At 36.5% G+C, this 23619-nt stretch overlaps 1 protein-coding gene across 1 annotated transcript in view; it reads left to right on the forward strand.

Annotated features, from left to right (window-relative positions):
- BMAL2 (basic helix-loop-helix ARNT like 2) overlaps positions 1-23619 on the forward strand; it is a 129647-nt gene that overhangs the window by 100311 nt on the left and 5717 nt on the right. The window contains exon 15 of the mRNA XM_059935515.1: positions 14314-14378. Coding sequence (XP_059791498.1) covers positions 14314-14366 — 53 coding nt within the window. The 3' untranslated portion in view covers positions 14367-14378. The remainder of the gene's footprint in view (positions 1-14313; positions 14379-23619) is intronic.

Raw genomic sequence — 23619 nt, forward strand, 5'->3', positions numbered from 1 at the left:
CATCTGAGCAGACAACAGGGGCTCCTGTGACTGGGATGGGTCTGGCCTTATCAACCATGAGCTTTGTGGGCACATACAGGTGGGGGCTGGGTGAGGCGAGGGTCTGAGCTGCCTCATTAGCTCCCACGGCGGGTCCAGATACACGATTACTGCAGTCCGGGACCTGACATAATGGATCTGTGCTGGTGGCCTTGTGAAAAAAATGCCTGAGGGGCACTAGGGTCGATTGCCAGCATTCCCACGGTTGAGGCAGGGCCAAGGGCGATGCCAACAACAGTGTACTTTGTGAGCCCACGCAACAGGTGAAAAGTGACACAACAGAGCGCACTCACTGGTGGACAGCTCTGACGGAGGAATACGATCCCACCTACCTCACTCCGCAGCTCAGAAACGCAGCTCAAAAACGGATCTGGCAGCTTCTACTCCAACCACTAGGGAGCAGATCCTGCCCCTGACAGTGCTGTGACAACCACAGAGCAAAGAGGAGGACCCGCTCAACATCCAGGGCAGGCTCTGGTCACCACAACACCAGTCACACCCCCTATCAAGGGGATAATGGCTAGGACACACTGAGGAAAGAGGTGGCAGGCATTCATACTAAAAACAACCCTCTCACTGAAAATGTTAAACCCATGCAGGCTACACAGGGACACTACCACATAAAAATAGCCCTCCAAGACCACAGTAGATAATCGTTTCTCCTAAACTCACAGAGTAAGAGAAATATAAGTAAAATGAGGAAGCAAAGGAACCACTCCCAGTTAAAAGATCAAAAGAACTCCCCTGAAAGAACAAACAATGAAACAGACCTCTTCAGTCTGACAGATAGTTACCAAGTTCAAAAATGAGAGAATGAAAATACTGAAGGAACTAAGAAAGGCTACTGATAGAAATGCAGATTACTATAAAAAGGAACTAGAAACTATAAGAGGAGCCAAGAAAAATTAGAAAACTAATTTGCTATGATAAAAGCTGAGCTAAAGGCAATGAATAGCAGATTGAACAATGCAGAACAAATAAGTGATCTGGAAGATAGAATAATAGAAATCACCCAACCAGAACAGCAGACAGAAAGCCAAATGAAAAGAAAAATGAAAGCAATGTAAGAGACCTATGGGATAATATAAAGTGTGCCAATCTATGCATAATAGGAATTCCAGAAGGAGAGGAAAGAGAAAAGGGGACCAAAAATGTATTTGAAGAAATTATGGCTGAAAACTTCCCAAACCTAAAAAAGAAAACAGATATCCAGGTACAGGAAGCACAGAAGATCCCAAACAAGATGAACCCAAACAGACTTACACCAAGACATATTATAATAAAAACGGCAAAAGTTAAAGATAGGATTCTAGAGGCAGCAAGAGAAAAACAAAGAATTACAAGGGAACCCCCATAAGGCTATCAGCTGATTTCTCTACAGAAACGTTGCAGGCCAGAAGGGGGTGGCAAGATATATTCAAAGTCCTGAAAGGGAAAAATTTGCAACCTAGTATACTCTACCCAGCAAGATTATCATTTAGAATAGAAGTAGAGATAAAGAATTTCTCAGATAAGCAAAAACTAAAAGGATACAGCAATACTAAACCTATCCTAAAAGAAATATTGAAAGGTCTTCTCTAAACAGAAAAGAAGCAAGAAGTTATAGGAAAGAGAAAATCACAATTGGAAAGTAAATCACTTAAATAAGCCAGTATACAGATTTAAAACATCAAAAAAAATTTTGTGAGGTAATAATAACCACAATGAACAGCAAAAGGATAAACATGAAGATGTAAAAGAGGACATCAAAATAATAAAATATGGAGGAGGAGAGTAAGAAAATGTAGGGTTTTTTTCTTCTAGAATGTGTTTGAGCCTGTATGAATATCAGTCTAAAGCAAGTAGATATAGGAAGGGGTTAACATACTTGAAAAACAGGATAACCACAAATCAAAAACATACAATAGATACACAATAGCCAAAAAGAAGAGAACACGAGCATAATATAAAAGGAACTCATCAAACCACAAAAGGAAAAACAAAAAGGAAAAGAAAGGAATAAAGAAGAAATACAGAATCAACTGGAAAACAAGGTTTAAAATGTCAGTGAATACATATCTATCAATAATTACCTTAAATGTCAATGGAATAAATGCTCCAATCCGAAGACAAAGTGGCAGATTGGATAAAAAAACAAGAGCCTACAATATGCTGCCTACAATAGTCCCACTTTAGGGCAAAGGACACACATAGATAGAAAGTGAGGGGATGGAAAAAGCTATTTCACATAAACAGAAATGACAAGAAAGCAGGGGTTGCGATACTCATATCAGACAAAATAGACATGAAAACAAAGGCCATAAAGAAAGATAAATAAGGACACTATATAATGATAGAAGGATAAATATAAGAAGAGGATATTACACTCATCAACATATAAGCACCCAATAGAGGAGCACCCAAATACATAAATCAAATACTAACAGACATAAAGGGAGAACTTGACGGGAATGTGATGATAATAGTAGGGAACATTAACACCTCACTCACACCAATGATCTTTTAGACAGAAAATCAATAAGGCAACAGAGATTCTAAATGATACAATAGAACAGTTAGACTTAATTGATATTTTCAGGACATTACATACAAAAAACCACAGAATACACATTCTGTTCGAGTGCACATAGAACATTCTCTAGGACTGACCACATACCAGGGCACAAAACAAGCCTCAACAAATTTAAGAGTATAGACATTATTTCAAGTATCTTTTCAGACCACAATTGCATAAAACTAGAAATCAACCACAGAAAAAGAAATGAGAAAAAAATGATTACATGGAGACTAAACAACATGTTACTAAAAAACCAGTGGGTCAACAATGAAATCAAAGAGGAAATTAAAAAACACCTTAAAACAAACGACAATGAAAACACAACCATACAAAATCTATGGGATGCAGCAAAAGCAGTTCTGAAAGGGAAGTTCATAGCGATACAGGCCTTCCTCAAAAAACAAAATCACAAATAAATAACCTGACCTACTACCTGAAAGAATTAGAAAAGAACAACAAATGAAACCTAAAATCAGCAGAAGGAAGGAAATAATAAAGATCAGAGAGGAAATAAATAGAATAGAGATTTTTAAAAATAGAAAAAAATCAATAAAACCAAGAGTTGGTTCTTTGAAAGGGTAAACAAAATTGACAAACCTCTCCCCAGGCTCACCAAGAAGAAAAGAGAGAAAACCCTAATAAACAAGATAAGAAATGAAAAAGGAGAAATAACAACTGATACCACAGAAATACAAAAAAAAAAAAAAAAGAAGAATTATATGTTAACAAATTTGACAACCTAGAAGAAATGGACAAGTTCCTGGAAACACACAGCCCACCAAAACTGAAGCAAGAAGAAACTGATAATTTGAACAGACTGATCACTAGACGTGAAATAGAATCTATAATTTAAAAAAAACTCCCTACAAACAAAAGTCCAGGACCAGATAGCTTCACAGGTGAATTCTACCAAACATACAAAGAAGAATTTATACCTATCTGTCTCAAACTCTTCCAAAAGAGTGAAGAAGAGGGAACACTCCCAAAGACATTCTATGAAGTCACCATCACCCTGATACCAAAACAAGACAAAAACACACTATCAAAAAAGAAAATTACAGGCCAACATCTGATGAATACACATGCAAAAATTCTCAACAAAATATTAGCAAACCAAATCCAACAACACATAAAAGAGATCATACATCACGACCAAGTTGGATTCATCCCAGGATCACAAGGATGGTTCAACATATGCAAATCAATCAATGTGATACACCACATCAACAAAAGAAAAGACAAAAACCACATAATCATCTCAAGAGATGCAGAAAAAGCATTTGATAAAATTCAACATCCATTCATGATAAAAACCTCTTACCCAAAGTGGGTATAGAGGGAACATATATCAACATAATAAAAACTATTTATGACAAACTAACAGCCAATATAGTACTCAATGATGAAAAGCTGAAAGCCTTCCTGCTAAAATCTGGAACAAGACAAAGATGCCCACTCTCACCACTTCTCTTCAACATAGTATTGGAAGTCCTAGCCACAGCAATCAGACAAGAAAAAGAAATAAAATTATCCAGGTTGGAAGGGAAGAGGTAAAATTGTCATTATATGCAGATGACATTATATGACTATATATAGAAAACCCTAAAATCTTCCCACAAAAAATTCTAGAACCAATAAACAAATTCAGCAAAGTAATGGGTACAAAATTAACATACAGAAATTGGTTACATTTCTTCACACTAACAATGAAATATCAGAAAGGGAATGTAAAAAAAATAATTCCTTTTAAAATCACATCCAGAAGAATAAAATACTTAGGAATAAACCTGACCAAGGAGGTAAAAGACTTATATGTTGAGACCTATAAAACATTAATAAAGGAAATTAAAGATAATTCAAAGAAATGGAAAGATATCCCATGCTCTTGGATTGGAAGAATTAACATTGTTAAAATGGCCATACTACCCAAAGCAATCTACAAATTTAATGTAATCTCTATCAAATTACCCATGACATTTTTCACAGAACTAGAAGAAATAATCCTAAAATTTATATGGAACCATAAAAGACCCAGAATTACCAAAGCAATCCTAAGGAAAAAGAACAAAGCAGGAGGCATAACCCTACCAGACTTCAGATAATAATACAAAGCTACAGTAATCAAAACAGTGTGGTATTGGCACAAAAACAGACATATGGATCAATGGAACAGAATAGAGAGCAAAGAAATAAACCCACACACCTATGGCCAATTAATCTTTGACAAAGGAGGCAAGAATATACAATGGAGAAAAGGTCTTTTCAGCAAGTGGTGTGGGGAAAGTTGTACAGCTGCATGTAAATCAATGAAGTTAGAATACACCCTCACACCATACACAAAAATAAGCTCAAAATGACTTAAAGACTTAAATATAAGACATGACAACATAAAACTCCTAGAAGAGAACATAGGCAAAACATTCTCTGACATAAATTGTAGCAATGTTTTCTTAGGTCAGTCTCCCAAGGCAATAGAAATAAAAGCAAAAATAAACAAATGGGACCGTAATCAAACTTACAAGCTCTTGCACAGCAAAGGAAACAATAAACAAAATGAAAAGACAACCTATGGACTGCGAGAAAATATTTGCAAATGATATGACTGACAAGGGCTTAATTTCCAAAATATACAAACAGCTCATATAACTCAGCAACAAAAAAAACAACCCAATGGAAAATGGGCAGAAGACCTAAATAGACATTTCTCCAAAGAATACATACAGATGGACCACAGGCACATGAAAACATGCTCAACATCACTAATTATTAGAGAAGTGCAAATCAAAACTACAATGAGGTACCACCTCACATGGTCAGAATGGCCATCATTAAAAAGTCTACAAATAACAATTGCTGGTTGTTAGGGGAACCCTCCTACACTGTTGGTGGGAATTGGGAAGTTGATGCAGCCACTGTGGAAAACAGTATGGAGGTATCTCAAAAAAACTAAAAATAGAGTTGCCATATGATCCAGCAATCCCACTCTTGGGCATATATCCAGACAAAACTATAATTCAAAAAGTTACATGCATCCTTATGTTCATAGCAGCACTATTCACAATAGCCAAGACATGGAAACAACAAAAATGTCCATCAACAGATGAATGGATAAAGAAGATGTGGTACATATACACAATGGAATATTACTCAGCCATGAAAAGAATGAAATAATGCCATTTGTAGCAACATGGATGGACCTAGAGATTACCATACTAAGTGAAGTAAGTCAGAAAAAGACAAATACCATATGATATCACTTATATGTGCAATCTAAAATATGACACAAATGAACCTATGTACAAAACAGAAACAGGCTCACAAACATAGAGAACAGACTTGTGGTTGCCAAGGGGGAGGGTGGGTGGAGGAGGGATGGACTGGGAGTTTGGGGTTAGCAGACGCAAACTATTATATATAGGATGGATAAACAACAAGGTCCAACTGTATAGCTCAGGGAACTATATTCAATATCCTGTGATAAACCATAATGGAAAAGAATATAAAAAAGAATGTATATATATATATGTATAACTGAATCATTTTGCTGTACAGCAGAAACTAACACAACACTGTAAATCAACTATACTTCAATTAAAAATGTGCAATGGTGAAAATGAAAAAAAAGAAATATAGAACAGTGCTAAGAAAATAAAAATCAACTATAATTTTACTACTTAGTGAAAAACCACAACTGATACTTGAGTATTTCTTTTTCCTAGGCCTTTATATTCTGATGATTTTTTTGAAGTTAGAATCCTGTTATTTATAAAATTGTATTATTCTTATATTTTTTGTAGGAAAGTAACAGATGTATATCAGTTAAAAGTCAGTATTGAAAGGCATAAAATTACCAAATAAAACGAAGGAGCAACTTATTGTTAATTCTCATTCTCCAGATCAACCACTGAAACTTTTTTTTCACTGATTATGGTATTTGTAGTTATATTTCTAAATGTGGTTCTATTGCCACTTCTTGATTTATCCAGAATGGGTATAGAACAGGGAGCCAACAATTTATTTAAAATATTCCCCTCCTATGGAACATTTAGGATGTTTGGAAAGTTTTACTATTATGGATAATATGTCAGTTAACATCCTTCTACACAAATGTTTACTATTTTGTTTAGAATGACTTTATTGAAGTGTAATTACAGATCAACACTGCCCAATTCCCATAAAGTTTGTATACAGTGTTCCTTCCAGAGTTAATTTTTACCTGGTTAAATATGTCAATATTTCCTTTTTTTTTTTATCTTGTTTGCTTTTATGCTCAGAAAGAAAAACTTTTCCACCCCAAGATCGAATAAACACACACCTCTATTTCCTCCTAGGTGTCATGTGCTTTTATAGTGTCACCCTAAAGGCTTCGATCTAGCTGAAGTTTATTTTAATTGATAACCATACAGAAGTCTACTTATTCTTGCCAAAATATTAACCACTTTCCCCACAACCATTCAGTGACTAGTCCTTCCTTTTCCCACCATTTTGAAATATTACCTTTACCATCAATTAAGTTGTTATATACTATTCTGGAACCTATTTGGAAAAGAGGTGGTGGTGGAGATGCAGGTGGTGGTAGGTAGGGAGGGGAGAGACTTCCATGTTACTGAGTTAATCTGTCTATTCTTTCACCAGTACCAAACCACTTAAATTAATTAAATGTAATAGTTGTATATCACCTTTTCTTCTGAAGGGTTCAGAACATGACTTTCCAAAACATGCTGCTTTGGCAGATTATTTTAAACTGAAGGCACTTGAGAACAGCAGGTACAGGAAGGGCTCTGTGACTCCCCGTTTCTACGTAAAAGCAGGACATGAAATTTCCCCAAAGAAAGGTGCCTTCCCTGTACCAGGAAGAGAAGAATATTCTTATCACCAGAGACTGGAAATCGATGTTGAAATGGACCTGTACAAACACACCTCGTAAAATAACACCAATCTTCCATTAGTTTCCCCCATTTAGTTCCTAGTCACCGTGCCACAATTTACTGCCCCTAGCCCAAGCTCCTTTGTCTTATCACATCCCCACAATTTATCCTTCCTCATGTAAAAATGGATATAAGCTTTTGGGCCAAACAGCTTCTTCAGGTCTTCATTTTCCTTCTGAAGAGATCTCATGCACACACAACAAATTAAAGAAATCTGAATGCTTTTCTTCTCTTAACCTGTCTTTGTCAGTTTACTTCTTAGGCCAGTAGCAAAACCTAAGAGAGTGGAAGGAAGTTTCTCCTGCGCCACACTTTTTCATTCCTTTTCACTGAAAAGTTTTAAAAATAAAAATATGTATTTCTATGAATTTATAAATTCATAAAGTAGTGAGAATAGTAGCCTTTTCTGATCTCAACATTTCTTCTTTAATAAACTTTTAAATTTATCAGACTACAAATAGATCACTTAAGTCAGTTAATGACACTTATGTTACAACTGCGTCTTTGAGGAATGGTGTTGATATGTTTAGCATTCTTCTATGCTTTTGTTATATATAGAAGACATTTATTCTTGGAACAACCATCTGTCTAATGCTACAGGCTGCATTCCCTTAAGTTGCTGACATTCTGAGGGAATAAGAAAAAAATCTAACTTTTATTAAATTCTTAAAATGGCAGGCACAGTTCCTAAATCTTTTACATGTATTCATTTAAGCCACCTAAGAACCCTGAAGATAAATGCTAGTATTGCCCCATTTTACACATGAGGAAACTGAGGCTCAGAGTTAAATAACTCAACAATGTTTCCCAGCTCGTAAGCTGTGGAGTTGGATCCAGACCTGAGCGGCCCAGACTGGTGCTCTTAACCTGCATTTTGGTAAACCTCTTGATTTGCTGTGGGACTCTCAGGGTCTTTCTACCTTCCCCTAACCCTGTCCTTAACGCAATGCACCACTATTTTTCTTTTCTTTTCTTTTTTTTTTAATATTTTTAAAATTGTAAAACACACAATTTATTATCTTAACCATTTTTAAGTGTACAGTTCTGTAGGATTAACTATATTCACGTTGTTGTCCAACAGATCTCTAGAACTTTTTCATCTTGCAAAACTGAGACTCTATACCCATTGAACAACTCCCTACTTCCCCCTCCTCCCAGCCCCTGATAACCACAATTCTACTCTCGGTTTCTATAAGTTCAACTGCTCCAGATCTCATATAAGTGGAGTCATACAGTATTTGTCTTTTTGTGACTGGCTTATTTCACTCAGCATAATGTCTCCAAGGTTCATCTATGTTGTAGCATATGCCAGAATTTCTTCCTTTTAAGGCTGAATAATATTCCATTATATGTATATACCACATCTTTATTCGTTCATCCATCAATAGACATTTGCTTCTACCTTTTGGCTATTGTGAATAATGCTTTTATGAACATGGGTGTACAGATATCTCTGCAAGATCCTGCTTTTAATTATTTTGAATACATACCCAGAAGTGGGATTGCTGGGTCATATACGGTAGTTCTGTTTAATTTTTTGAAGAACTGCTATGCTGTTTTCCATAGTGGCTGCACCATTTTACATCCCTACCAACAATACACAAGAGTTCTGATTTCTCCACATCCAAATAACGCTCGTTATTTTGTTTTGTTTTTTTATAGTGGTCATCCTAATGGGTGTGAGGTGATATCTCATTGTGGTTTTTTATTAGAGTATAGTTGATTTAACATTGTGGTTTTGATTTGCATTTCTTTAATTATTTGTGATGTTGTGCATCTTTTCATATGCTTGTTGGCTATTTGCATATCTGCTTTGAAGAAATGTCAAGTCCATTGCCCATTTTTCAATCAGGATATTTTTCCTATTGAGAGTTGTAGAAATTCTTTATATTTTGGATATTAACCCCTTATCAGATACATGATTTGTAATTATTTCTCTCATTCTGTATGTTGCCATTTCACTGTTGTTTCCTTCGATGCACAGAAGGTTTTAAGTTTGATGCAGTTCCATTTGTCTATTTTGGCTTTTGTTGCCTATACTTTTGGTGTATATTTCCATCTCAGTTGCTGAAGTATATAACCTATCTATTTGGGAAAGAAATACATTACAAACTTTTAAAGACCATAGTGAAATGAATTTTGAAAACCTTAGGAAATTTCAAATAGGTAGAAGGAAATTATACTTACAAATCATTACTTAGTTCAGTATAGTAAATATGAGAATCTAATTTACACAGTTATATAAGAAGAAATGGGACAAAGAAGAACTATTCTTCTAAGATATCTAGAGGAGGTATAGCAGGACATGGTTTTTATGCCACCATCCTCTTCACATGCATGGCAGACATGGCTAAAGAAATAACATAATTTTTCTTGTTGGCTCCAACTGGGCTTCAGAATCCTTCTCAACACACTGCTCCAGGCAACCACTCATAATCAACTGAGGCAACATATAGATAAAATCTATTTATCATCCTGTCCTCAAGCACTTCCAAAACAACATTAGGTGAAGGAGAATTCCTCAAACATGCCACAGTGAAAAAGAGTCATGATTGCAGCTTCATAATGATTACAAGCATATTAAACGCACTAAGAAGTTCCCCCAGAAAGAAATTACTGAACTGATTAATCCATTGTTTCCTAATTTGGTATTACCATAGAACCCTTTTTGTCACATTGTTCCTTATTAAAATACTATGAAATTAGATTTTTATGAAATAGGTAATATTTGAAAAAAAAATAGGTAATATTTGAGATATTGAAATAGTTCTCTGATATTTCCCATTGAAAGATCATTTTATATTGCTATCAATACTCTGAAAAATGTTAGTCAACTTTATTTTACATCTTGTGGAATCTGGTCTGCACAAACTGTTTAAGTTGTTTTAATTGAAGTATAGTTGATTTAGAATATTATATGTTTCAGGTGTACAACATAGTGATACAATATTTTATAGATTATACTCCATTTAAAGTTATTAAAAATTGGCTATATTCCCTGTGTTGTACAATATATCCTCGTAACTTGTTTTTTTTATACATGGTACTTTGTACCTCTTAACCCCCTACCCCTGTATTGCCCCTCCCCACTTCCTTCTCTCCACTGGTAACCACAAGTTTGCTCTCTGTCTCCATGAGTCTGTTTCTATTTTGTTATTCATTTGCTTTATTTTTTAGATTCCACATTTAAGAGATAACATACAATATTTGTCTTTCTCTGTCTTATTTCACTAAGCATAATAGCCTCCAGGTCCATCCATGTTGTTGCAAATGGCAAAGTTTCATTCTTTTTTATGGCTGAGTAGTATTCCATTGTGTGTGTGTGTGTATATATATATATATATATATATCACATCATCTTTATGCATTCGTCTGTTGATGGACACTTAGGTTGCTTCCATACCTTGGCTATTGTAAATAATACTTCAATGAACATTGGAGTGCATGTATCTTTTTGAAATACTGTTTTCAATTCCTTTGGATACATACCCAGGAGTGGAATTGCTGGGTCATATGGTAGTTCTATTTTTAGTTCTTTGAGGAACCACCATACTGTTTTCCATAGTGGTTGCACCAATTTACACTCCTACCAATAGTGTACTAGGGTTCCCTTTTTGCCACCTCCTCACCAACATTTGCTATTTGTGTTCTTTTTGATAATAGGCATTCTGACAAATGTGAAACGACATCTCATTGTGGTTTTGATTTACATTTCCCTTATGATTAGTGAAGTTGAACATCTTTTCACATTCCTATCAGCAATCTGTATGTTTTCTTTGGAAAAATGTCTATTCAGGTCTTCTGCCCATTTTTCAATTGGGTTGTTTGTATTTTTTTGGTATTGAGTTGTATGAGCTGCTTATATATTTTGGATATTAACCCCTTATTGGTCATACTGTTAGAAAATATTTTCTCCCATTCAGTAGGTTGTCCTTTCATTTTCTTGATGGTTTCCTTTGCTGGGTTAAAGCTTTTAAGTTTAATTAGGGCTCATTTGTTTATTTTTGCTTTTGTTTCATTTGTCTTAGGAGACAGATCCAAAAAAATATTGCTACAATTTATGTCAAAGAGTGTTCTGCCTATATTTTCTTCTAAAACTTTCATGGTATCAGGTTTTAGATTTAGGTCTTTAATCCATTTTGAATTTATTTTTTATATGGTGTGAGAAAATATTCTAATTTCATTCTTTTGCATGTAGTTGTCCTGTTTTCCTAATATCATTTATTGAAGATTCTGTCTTTCCTCCATTGTATATTCTTGCCTCCTTTGTCATAGATTAATTGACCATAGGTGCATGGGTTTATTTCTGAGCTCTCTATTCTGTTCCATTGATCTATGTGTCTGTTTTGTGCCAGTACCATGCTGTTTTGATTACTGCAGCTTTGTAGTATAATATGAAGTCTGGGAGGATGATACCTCCAACTTTGTTCTTTTTTCTCAAGATTGCTTTGGCTATTCAGGGTCTTCTGTGATTTTATTAGGATTATTTGTTCTAGTACTGTGAAAAATGTCATGGGTATTTTGATAGGGATTGTATTAAATCTGTAGATTGCTTTGGGTATACAGACATTTAACAATATTAATTCTTCCAATCCATGAAAATAGGATATCTTTCCATTTCATTGCATCTTCTTCAATTTCCTTCATCAATGTTTTATAGTTTTTAGAGTATAGGTCTTTCACCTCCTTGGTTAAGTTTATTCCTAAGTATTTTATTCTTTTTGATGCAATTTTAAATGGGATTGTGTTCTTGCTCTCTCTTTCTGATAGTTCATTATTAGTGTATAGAAATGCAACAGATTTCTGTAAATTAATCCTGTATCCTACAAGTTTACTGAATTCATTTATTAATTCTAATAATATTTTGGTGGAGAATTTAGGGTTTTCTTTATGGAACATCATGTCATCTGAAAATATTGAAAGTTTTACTTCTTCCCTTCCAATTTGGATGCCTTTTTTTTTTTTTTCTTGTCTGATTGCTGTGGCTAGGACTTCCAATACTAAGTTGAATAGAAGTGGTGAGAGTGGGCATCCTTGTCTTGTTACTGATTTTAGAGGAAAAGCTTTGAGCTTTTCACCATTGAGTATGATGTTACCTGTGGGTTTGTCATAAACGGCCTTTACTATGTTGAGATATGTTTCTTCTATACCAACTTTGATGAGAGTTTTTATCATGAATGAATGTTGAATTTTGTAAAATGCTTTTTCTGGGTCTATTGAGATGATCATGTGATTTTTATCCCTCCTTTTGTTAACGTAGTATATCATATTGATTGATTTGCGGATATTGAACCATCCTTGCATCCCTCAAATAAGCCCACTTGATCATGGTGTATGATCCTTTTTATATATTGTTGAATTCAGTTTGCTAATATTTTGTTGAGGATTTTTACATCTATATTCACCAGAGATATAGGCCTGTACTTTTCTTTTTTTATAATGTCTTTTTCTGGTTTTGTTATCAGGGTCATGGTGGTCTTTTAGAATGAATTTGGAAGTGTTCCCTCCTCTTCAATTTTTTGAAAGAGTTTGAGAAGTATAGGTATTAGCTTTTCTTTATCTGTTTGGTAGAATTCCCCTGTGAAGCTGTCTGGTCCTGGACTTTTGTTCGCTGAGAGTTTTTTTGATTACTAATTCAATTTCACTACTAGTGATTAGTCTGTTCCTCCTGATTCAGTCTTGGAAGATTGTATGCTTCTAGAAATTTATCCTTTTCTTCTTGATTCTCCTATTTGTTGGCCAGAACTATTTGTAGTATTCTCTTATAGTTTTTTGGTATCTCTGTGATGTCAGTTGTAATTTCTCCTCTTTTATTTTTTATCTTTATTTGGGTTTATTTGGGTCCTCTTGTTTTTTCTTGATGAGTCTGGCTAAAGACTTATCAATTTTTTTATCTTTTCAAAAAACCAGTTTTTGGTTTCATTGATTTTTTTCTTTTTTCTTTTGGTCTTTATTTCCTCTCTGATCTTTATTTCTTTTGGGGGAGCTTTGTTTGTTCTTCTCTTTCTAATTCCTTTAAGGTGGTAGGTTAGGTTGTTTATTTGAGATTTTTCTTGTTTCTTGAGGTAGGCCTTTATTACTATAAACTTCCCTTTCAGAACTGCTTTTGCTGTGTCCCATAGATTTTGGAAACTTGCATTTTTATTGTCATTTGTCTTGAGGTATTTTCTGATTTCTTCTTGGATTTCTTCACTGACCCATTGGGTTTTTATTAGCATGTTGTTTAGTCTCCACGTGTTTGTGTTTTTCCTATTTTTCTACCTGTAATTTATTTTTGGTTTTATACTATTGTGGTTAGAAAAAATGCTTGATATAGTTTCTATCCTCTTAAATTTGTTGAGTCTTGTTTTGTGGCCTAGCATGTGATCTATACTGGAGAACATTCCATGTGCACTTGACAATAATGTGTAATCTGCTCTTTTTGGATGAAATGTCTGATAGATATCTCTTAAGTCCAACTGGTCTACTGTGCCATTTAAGACCACTGTTTCCTTATTGATTTTCTGTCTGGATCATCTGTTCATTGATGTAAGTGGGGTGTTAAAGTCCTCTACTATTATTGTATTATTATCAATTTCACTCTTTATGTCTGTTAATATTTGCTTTATGTATTTAGGTGCTCCTGTATAAGGTGCATATATGTTAACAAGTATAGTATACTTTTCTTGTATTGTTCCCTTTATCATTATATAATGCCCTTCTTTGTCTTTTGTTATATAGACTTTGTTTTACTGTCTATTTTGTCTGGTATGAGTATTGCTAACCCTGTTTTCTTGTTTCCACTTGCAGGAAATATTTTTTCCATCCCCTCACTTTCAGTCCATGTGTGTCTTCAGTCCTGAAGTGGTTCTCTTGTAAGTAGCATATAGATGGGTTTTGCTTTTTTTTAATCCAATCAGCCACTTTATATCTTTTGATTGGAGCATCTAGTCCACTGACAATTAAAGTAATTATTGATAGGTATGTTCTTATTGCCGTTTGTTACTTGTTTCCTGGTTGTTTTGTAGTTTTCTGTTCTTTTTCTTTTTGTTTCTCCCTTTGTGGTTTAATGATTTTCTTTAGTGGTATGCTTGTGTTCCTTTCTTTCTAGTTTTTGTGGTTTTTGATTTGTGGTTACCATGGGGTTCATAGATGTTGACCTATAGCTATATCTACTTGTTTTAAACTGGTAATCACTTAAGTTCAAATACATTCAAAAGATCTAAATTTTTTTACTCCCCTCCCCCCCGTTTTGTGTTTTAGATGTCATATTTTACATCTTCATGGTTATTCGTTCACTGTTTATTGTAGTTATAGTTGATTTTACAATTTTGTCTTAATTTTTTTGTCTTTTAATATTTTTACTAGCTTTTTTAAGTGGTAGATCCACAGAATTTACTATATACGTGCCTTTACTACTGCAATTTTCCCTTTCCTATAGAGTCTTACTTCTTTTCCACTTAGAGAAGTCCCTTTAACACTTCTTTTAGGGTAAGTTGATAAAACTCTTTCAGTTTTTGCTTGTCTGAGTTCTTTATCTCTTCTTCAATTCTGAGTGACAATTTTGATTGGTAGCATATCCTATGTTGTAGGTTTCTCCCTTTCAGAACTTTCATATATCATGCCACTCCCTTCTGTCCTGCAAAGTTTCTGCATAAAAATCAGCTGCTATCTTATGGGGGTTCCCTTGCATGTGACTCTTTGTTTTTCTCTTGCTGCCTTTAGAATTATCCCTTTAACTTTTGCCACTTTAGTTATGATATGTCTTAGTGTGGGTCTGCTTGGTTTCATATTGTTTGGGACTCTCTGTGTTTCCTGTACCTGTATATCTGTTTCCCTCCTCAGATTCAGGAAGTTTTCAGCCATAATTTTATCAAATACATTTTGACCCCTTTTCTTTGACCCCATTTCTCTCACTCTTCTCCCCCTGGGACCCTTATAATGTGGATGTTGGTATGCTTGATGTTGTCACAAAGGTCCCTTAAACTGTTCTCATTTTTTAAAATTTGTTTTTCTTTTAGCTGTTCTGATTGGGCAATTTCCATTATTCTATCTTCCAGATCACTTATGTGTTCTTCTGTATCACCTAGTTTCCTTTTATTTCCTTCTAATGGGTTTTACATTTCAGTTATTTTATTCTTCATGTCTGAATGGTTCTTTTTTATATTTTCTAGTTCCTTGTTAAAATTCTCACTTTGGTCATCTCTTTTCCCTAGTTCATTTAGCATTCTTAGTACTAATGCTTTGAACTCTTTGATAAATTATTTATCTCTGTTCAGTTAATTGTTTTTTCAGGTTTTTTCCCTTGTTCTGTCATCTTAAACCAATTCCTCTGTCTCCTTACTTTGCTTAACTTTCTCTTACTCTATGAAGTTAGGTGAAACAGTTACCTATCCTGGTCTGGAAGGGGTGTCTTTGTGTGGGAGTGTCTCTATACAGTCTGTGTGTGCCCAGTGACTATGGTGAAGAGCTGTATCTGAAGTGAGCATGAGTCACATCTTCCCCCAGGGTTTGCTGGTAGCTATTACCTTGGTAGGAGGTGGGGCTGGAGACAAAGGGGCTAGAGCCAGAGCCAGAGCCAGAGCCAGAGCCAGGTGTGAGCCACGGCTTCTCCTCTGCTTAGTGACCAATGCCACCTTATTAAGGGTTGGGTGTGTCCTAAGTTGCTGGAGAAGAGGTCCTGAAGGTCGAGTCCAGGCTGGTTTTGTTCCCTCTAAGCGTGTGTGTTCTTCCCCCTCCCAGCCTTGGCACCTTTGCCCCAGAGGGGAGCAGTGCTGGAGCAAGAGGGGCTGGAGAGGGCACCCAGTGTGGGCCCACACTGGGGTGGTTCTGGCACACCAATCAGAGTTCCAGATTGCTCCTAATCTGTTGCCTCCACATGCGCCAGGAATAGTTGCCCTCACCCCATTTCAGATGCTGGGTCTGAGGCAGCTTCATTCTGCTAAGCCCTGACTGCCTTCACCCTAGTGCTGAGATATGCTGTAGAGCGAGAGGGGGCCAGAATGCGTGCTCAGCTTGGGCTGGGGTGGTCACTTCCAGTCTGCTTCCTCTGCCTTGTTTTGGAAGTAAACAAGTATGTGTGTGCTCTTCACGAATGGAGTCTAGGTTTCTTACAGCCCCACTGTTAGTTCTACTGGTTTTCAAACCAGCTAAGAGGATTCATCCTCTCAGTGTTGGATCCCAGGGCTGAGTGCCCAGTAAGTGGTTTGAACTGCTCACTCCCCAGGGAGGACCTCTGACTTTGTAATCCTTCTCTTCTGTGTCCCCTCCTAGGGGCACAGGTCCCCAACATGATCACTTCTCTTCTCTTCCTATCCAACTCTGCATGGATCTTTCTTATAGCCTTGGTTGTAGAAAAGTCTTTCTGCCAATTTCTCATTTGTTTTCAGTGACAACTGCTCCACATGTAGATGTATTTTTGAAGTGTTTGTTGGGGGAGGTGAGCTCTGGGTCTTCCTACTCTGCAATCTTGAACTAATTCTATTTAATTTTTAATGACTAAAAAGCAAGATTTTTTTTTTTAAAGAATATCATATCTTCAAACTAGGAATGAAAATTTCAAAAGTGGGAAGAGAAAGAAAGTTCTAAAACACTGTCCTACTTTTAGGGACTATTATAAACCAAAATGATTAAAAAAATTGAATAACTAAACAAAAGGGATGATGTAATTATTAATATGCTATCTACCTGGTATTTTATACAAATGAGAAACATGGCCACTCAGGCCCACTACCGAGAGTCTGGCTCTCACTTAACTCTAGATTTTTGTGTTTACATAGGTACAATTTTGGTGAGCATTTATTAAATTGGTCCTTTTCAAGAGATTATAGAAAATAAATCAAGTCTTTAAAAATCATAGCAACAGTTGCTGTGAATACGCAAGTTTGCAAAACATCTTAAGGCTTAATGTTTTTCACTCTCAGATATGTGTGTTCACAGGAATACCTGTTAAAAAACTAAATCTAGCCTTTCTATAACAGAAGAACATACTGTATGGTGCAAAACCTTATAAAGACCTGATTTCTTTTTTTTTTTTTTTTAAATATTATCTTTGGTGTCTTTTTTTTTTTTTAATTTATTTATTTATTTATGGCTGTGTTGGGTCTTCGTTTCTGTGCGAGGGCTTTCTCTAGTTGTGGCAAGCGGGGGCCACTCTTCATCGCGGTACGCGGGCCTCTCACTATCGCAGCCTCTCTTGTTGCGGAGCACAGGCTCCAGACGCGCAGGCTCAGTAGTTGTGGCTCACGGCCCTAGTTGCTCTGCGGCATGTGGGATCTTCCCAGACCAGGGCTCGAACTCGTGTCCCCTGCATTTGCAGGCAGACTCTCAACCACTGCACCACCAGGGAAGCCCCAAGACCTGATTTCTTAAACATAAATTAACATGGAAATAGAATTCACCAAAAAAAATGTACAACTCCACAATGGTTCTAAATATCTGGTCCTGGGATAAGTAACATCAGTATCACCTGGGAGCTTGTCAGAATGCAAATTCTTGTGCCCCACCCCAGGCCTACTGATTGAGAAACTCCGGAATTGAGGCCCAGTAATCTGTGTTCTACCAAGTTTTCCTGGTGATTCTGATATATGCTAAGGTTTGAGAATTACTCTAGTTCACATCTGCTATTAGTTTGATCTATCTTACCTAGACTCTTTGAAGTTTCTCATTCTGTGTGATCTTGATAATAATGGAATTTCCCCACACTTGAGGAGCAGAATACAGAGGCTGTTTTCCAAATATAACATCTAATGAGCAATCAGAAATGACCCTCCCTCTGTAGCAAAATAGAGTACAAAAATTGTCTCTGTATTTTTAGAACATAAAAAGATTTGCTAGCATTTTCAGGAAAACAGGCCAGCTAGAAAATATCCATTCTGTTGTCACTAAGTTTAGATGATTGCTCTACAACTAACAAATAAAAGGGAAAAAATTACAGGATAAGAGTATAGTATAGCTATGAAATTGACTAATATCTGTGGCAGCTTAAGAAGAAAATAGTGCAGCTCTTCCCCACCTATGAAAACAATCCAAACTCATATAAACAGAAAGAGGACATTTTAAATAGTGAAGGCTGCCCCCAAGCCAAATAAGAGAGTATCTTTGCTCTTGGGATTGAAGGGACATCCCACCCCACAGGGCAGATCCAGTGGCTGAGCCTCTGTAGGAGGCTGTCTGCTATATAGAGGTGGCATCTGGTACTGGGCCATGGTGGGTGGCTTGAAGGCTTTAGTCACAGCCACCACCTTCTGAGGGGTTCCTGAAATCTACCTGCCCTCTGTAGACCTTCACATTCACCTTCATAGCAGTGTGAATTTTGCTGAAAAATTGGGTTCCCTAACCAGGCATTTGAAAAAAATCCTGGGTAATATATCCATTTGGGGAGACACTTCATAATTTTCAGATTATAATGACACTCTCTCTAGGGCAGAGTTTCTGTACCTTGTCACTATTGACATTTTAGGCTGGGTGATTCTTTGCTGTGGATGGCTATTTTGTACACTGTAGGATGCTCAGCAGCACCTCTGGCCAATACCCACTAGATGCCAGTAGCAACCACCATGGTGACAACCGAAAACATCTCCAGACATTGCCATTGTCTTCTGGAGGAAGGGGTGCGAAATCTCTCCCCTCTCTCCCAAGTTGAGAACCACTGCTCTAGAGAGATCGTTTCCCCTTTTTGTTAAAGTGGGTAGGAAAAAAATCACCCTTCCTTTTTTTTAATCTTCATTAAAACCACCACTCCTTTGATCACTCTCATTTTTCCTTATTTATCCCCTCCCCTCACGCATCCTCCCTTCTTCCCCAAAACACATAGAATCTTTACTTCCTTCCACAACTGGACTGGTCCTCAAAGGCTATCGTTTGGCTTACTCTTAATCAATGTTCAACGCCCTCGCCCCATTGTCCTTCAGCCTTACGGAACTCCAGAATATCCCAGTTCTGGATCAGTTCAGCTCTCTGACGACCCCACACCTACACTAGGACTACTGAATAATATCACTTGAGAAAATCGTAGGTCTTCATAAATTCGTGGTCTCCCACTCATGAGCCTCAGTGAGGCAGCCTGAAGTTCTTATTTCTCTTCACCCACCTCCATCTCTTCCATCCTCACCTTGAGTGGGGAGCTCATACACACATTGGAACGGTGTTCAATATTAACAACAACAAAAAGTTGTTTGGGTTTGGTTTGGTTTTGTCTTATTAATACTGCAGATTGAAGAATGGAAAATGTTGGAGGTGGTAGAGTGGGACCGTAGGAGTGACCCACTGAATGGACCCACACTTACCCACCACAATGAGCCAGGAACAGTCATTTCCCAGCCCTGACCCTGAAGGGCACATTCAGGAGGGATCTAATAGGAGAGGAGTAGGAAAAAAAATGAGGTGGGGGTAGAAAAAAAAAGCCAGGGAGAGAATGTGCTACTGGATGCCTACTTCAGGCTGATTCTGTATAAATTTGTGACCAGATGGGCCATAAAGTAAAGTTTTACTCCATCTATTGACCCCCACATATGGTCCTAGTGAGCTAGCTAAGGGTAAGGTTGTAATATTGTGCTCTCCTGGTAATGGACTGTATCCACATGCCCTTTCAGGCACTGCAGGGCATGACAGTAAGGCTACACATATATTTCTAAAGCCAGTTGTCTTGCCCATTTCCATTAACAGCTATTTCAGACCTTCCCCACTTTCTTCAAACCTTTTATGTTACTGCTTTGTCTGTATTTATGAAAGATAACTTTGCATATCACTTCACCATGTTCACCATAAAAACAATGCAGAAACCTTCGTATTTGATGTGGTCAGGACTTCTCATTATTTGATTAACTGAAAAGGTTGATTAAAATAGAGAATTATGCAGAGTGATATCAGCAGGATGGCAGAGTAGGAGACACTAGATTTCATCCTCCCATGGAGGGAAAATAAAACAATGGGACACCTATCCATGAATGATAATAGTCCAGTGAGGGCTTAAGAATCCAATTAAGAACCTGCAGCAACACAGGGGAGCAAAAACTAGAACTAACCACACAGAAAGGACGCTAAGAAGATCGGCATAGCTGAGACACCTGGAGATGGCTAAGAACAAAGACAAAGGCTGGGGTTTAACAGTATCAGCCACATGGTAGTTGCCACCAGTCCAAAGCAGCCTGCTCTACAGAGGATCCTGAGAGCCTTTGCCACCAAGGACCTCAACTCCTGCAGCATCTAGCAGCTGTGGACTCCCCATAGCTTCCACAGCAAAGGACTCCACAGTGTTCATCAGCATTGGACCACAGCAGCCTGCTATGTAGAAGACACTGGCAGCTTCAAGGTAACCAATAGCCATCAAGGAAACCAACAGCCATTGCCACCACAGATCCCCATAGAGGGGGACATTGCTACTGTCACCCTTAAAGAAGGATCTGCTGTTACCCAGTCCTGGGAGCAGGGCCACCCTCTCCTAATACTGTGCATACCCTATACCCCAGAGCTGTGGCCACTCTGCTCAGACCATGCTCCAAACCCCAACTCCATAGCTGCTCCACAAACACCTGCGCCTCACACAACATTACCAATGTTGCAGCAGGGATTCCTATGACCTGGACACTGACACCACAACCACCCCAGAGCCAAGAGCTGTAGTCCTTCCACATGTGCCAGCAAACCATAAGAGTATCAGCAGTTATTTCAGCAGAAATGTTGCAGGCCAGGAGGGAGTGGGATGAAATACTCAAAGTGCTGATAGAAGAAAGTGCCAACCAAGAATACTCTTCTGAGCAAAGTTGTCTTTCAGAATTGAAGGAAATATGAAGAGTGTTCCAGACAAAGAAAAGCTGAGGAAGTTCATCATCACTGGCCTTACAAGATAGTTGTTTATGGGAGTTCATGATGAAACAAAAAGACACTAATTAGTAACAGGAAAATGTATGAAAGTATAAAACTCACTGGTAAAAGTAAACATATAGTTAAATTCAAAACACACTAGTGTTGTAATGTGCCTCACCCATACTCGAAGACTAAAAGATAAAAGTATTAAAAATAACTACAATTTATTAATGGATACACAAGGTAAAACGATGTAAATTATGATATCAAAAACAAAATATGTGGGGGGCAGTGTAAAAATGTAGAGCTTTTGTATGTGTTCAAAGCTAAATTGCTTTCAGCTTAAAACAAACTTATAAATGTTTATGTAAGTCTCATGGTAACCACAGAGCATAAGAGTATAATAGATGCACAAGAGATGAAGAGAAAGGAATCGAAGCACACCACTACAGAAAATCATCAAATCACAAAGGAAGAGAACAAGAGAGGAAGAAAGGAACAACGAACTAAAAACAACCAGAAATCAATGAACAAAAGAGCAATAGTAAGTTCATATCTATCAATAATTTGTTTAAATGTAAATGGTCTAAATTCTAAAAGACAGAGTGGCTGAATGGATTAAAAAGGACTCAACTATATGTTGCTACAAGAGACTCACTTTGCCTTTAAGGATACACATACACTAAAAGTGAAGGGACAGAAAAATATATTCCATGCAAATAGAAACTAAAAGAAAGCAGGGGTGGCTAAACTTATACCAGACTAAGTAGACTTTAAGCCAAAGTCTGTTATAAGAGACAAAGATGGTCATATAATGATAAAGGGGTCAATTCATCAAGAGGATATATTAGTAAATATTTCTATACCCAATATAGGAGAACCTAAATATATAAAGTAAATATTAACAGATCTGAAGGGAGAAATAGGCAGCAATACAACAATAGTAGAGGACTTTAATACACCACTTTCAAGAATCCAGACAGATCATCTAGACAGAAAATAAGGAAATATTGAATATATACTACACACTAGATCAGATGAAGCTAAGAGATATTTGCAGAATATTCTATCCAACAGCAGCAGAATACACATTCCTCTCAAGTACACAGGAAATGTTCTCCAGGATAGATCATATATTAGTCCACAAAAGAAGTCTTAACTTTAAAAATATTGAAATCATATTAAGCATGTTTTCTGACTATATTAAGCATTTTTTCTGACTATAAATGTATAAAACTAGAAATCAATCACAAGAAGAAAATTGGAAAATTCACAAACATAGAGATTAAACAACATGCTCCTGAACAACCAATGGGTCAAAGAAGAAATTGAAAGAGAAATCAAATAACACCCTGAGACAAATGAAAATAGAAACAGTGTACTAAAATGTATGGGGTGCAGCAAAAGAATTTCTCAGAGGGAACTTTATAGTGATAAATGTCCACATTAAAAAAAAAAATCTCAAAACGACCTAACTTAACACCTCAAGGAACTAGAAGAAGAACAACAAACTAAGCCCAAAGTTAGCAGAAAAGAGGAAATAAAGATCAGAGCAAAAATAAATGAAATAAAGACTAAAAAGCTAATAGAAAAGATCAATGAAACTAAGCTTTTAAAAAATTTCAAAAATTTTTTATTTTGTATTGGAGTATAGTTGATTAACAGTGTTATGTTAGTTTCAGGTGTACAGCAAAGTGATTCAGTTATACATATACATGTATCTAGTCTTTTCCAAATTATTTTCCCATTTATGTTATTACAGAGCACTGAGCAGGGTTCCCCGTGCTATTCAGTAGGTCCTTGTTGGTTATCTATTTTAAACATAGCAGTATGTACATGTCAATCCCAAAACTAAGCTTTTTTTAAAAAAATAAACAATAGACAAACCTTTAGCTAGACTTAACAAGAAAGATGATGCAAAATTGTAAACAAAAAAGGGAACATTACAACTGGTACCATAGAAATACAAAGGATCATAAGGCTACTATGAACAGTTGTATGCCAACAAAGTGGACAACCTAGAAGAAATGGATAAATTTCTAAGAACATATAACCTACCAAGACTGAATCATGAAAAAATAAAAAATCTGATCAGACCAATTACTAGTAAGGAGATTGGGAGGTTTTGATTACTGATTCAAAGTCCAGAAGTAGATGGCTTAACTGTTGAATTCTACCAAACATTTAAAGAATACATACTAATCCTTCTCAAACTCTTCAAAAAAAAATTGAAGAGGGAATGCTTCCAAAGTCATTTAAGAGGCCAATATTACCCTGATACCAAGCTAGATGAGGACACAAGAAAAGAAA

This window comes from Balaenoptera ricei, chromosome 10 (assembly GCF_028023285.1).
Source record: "Balaenoptera ricei isolate mBalRic1 chromosome 10, mBalRic1.hap2, whole genome shotgun sequence".
NCBI lineage: Eukaryota > Metazoa > Chordata > Mammalia > Artiodactyla > Balaenopteridae > Balaenoptera > Balaenoptera ricei.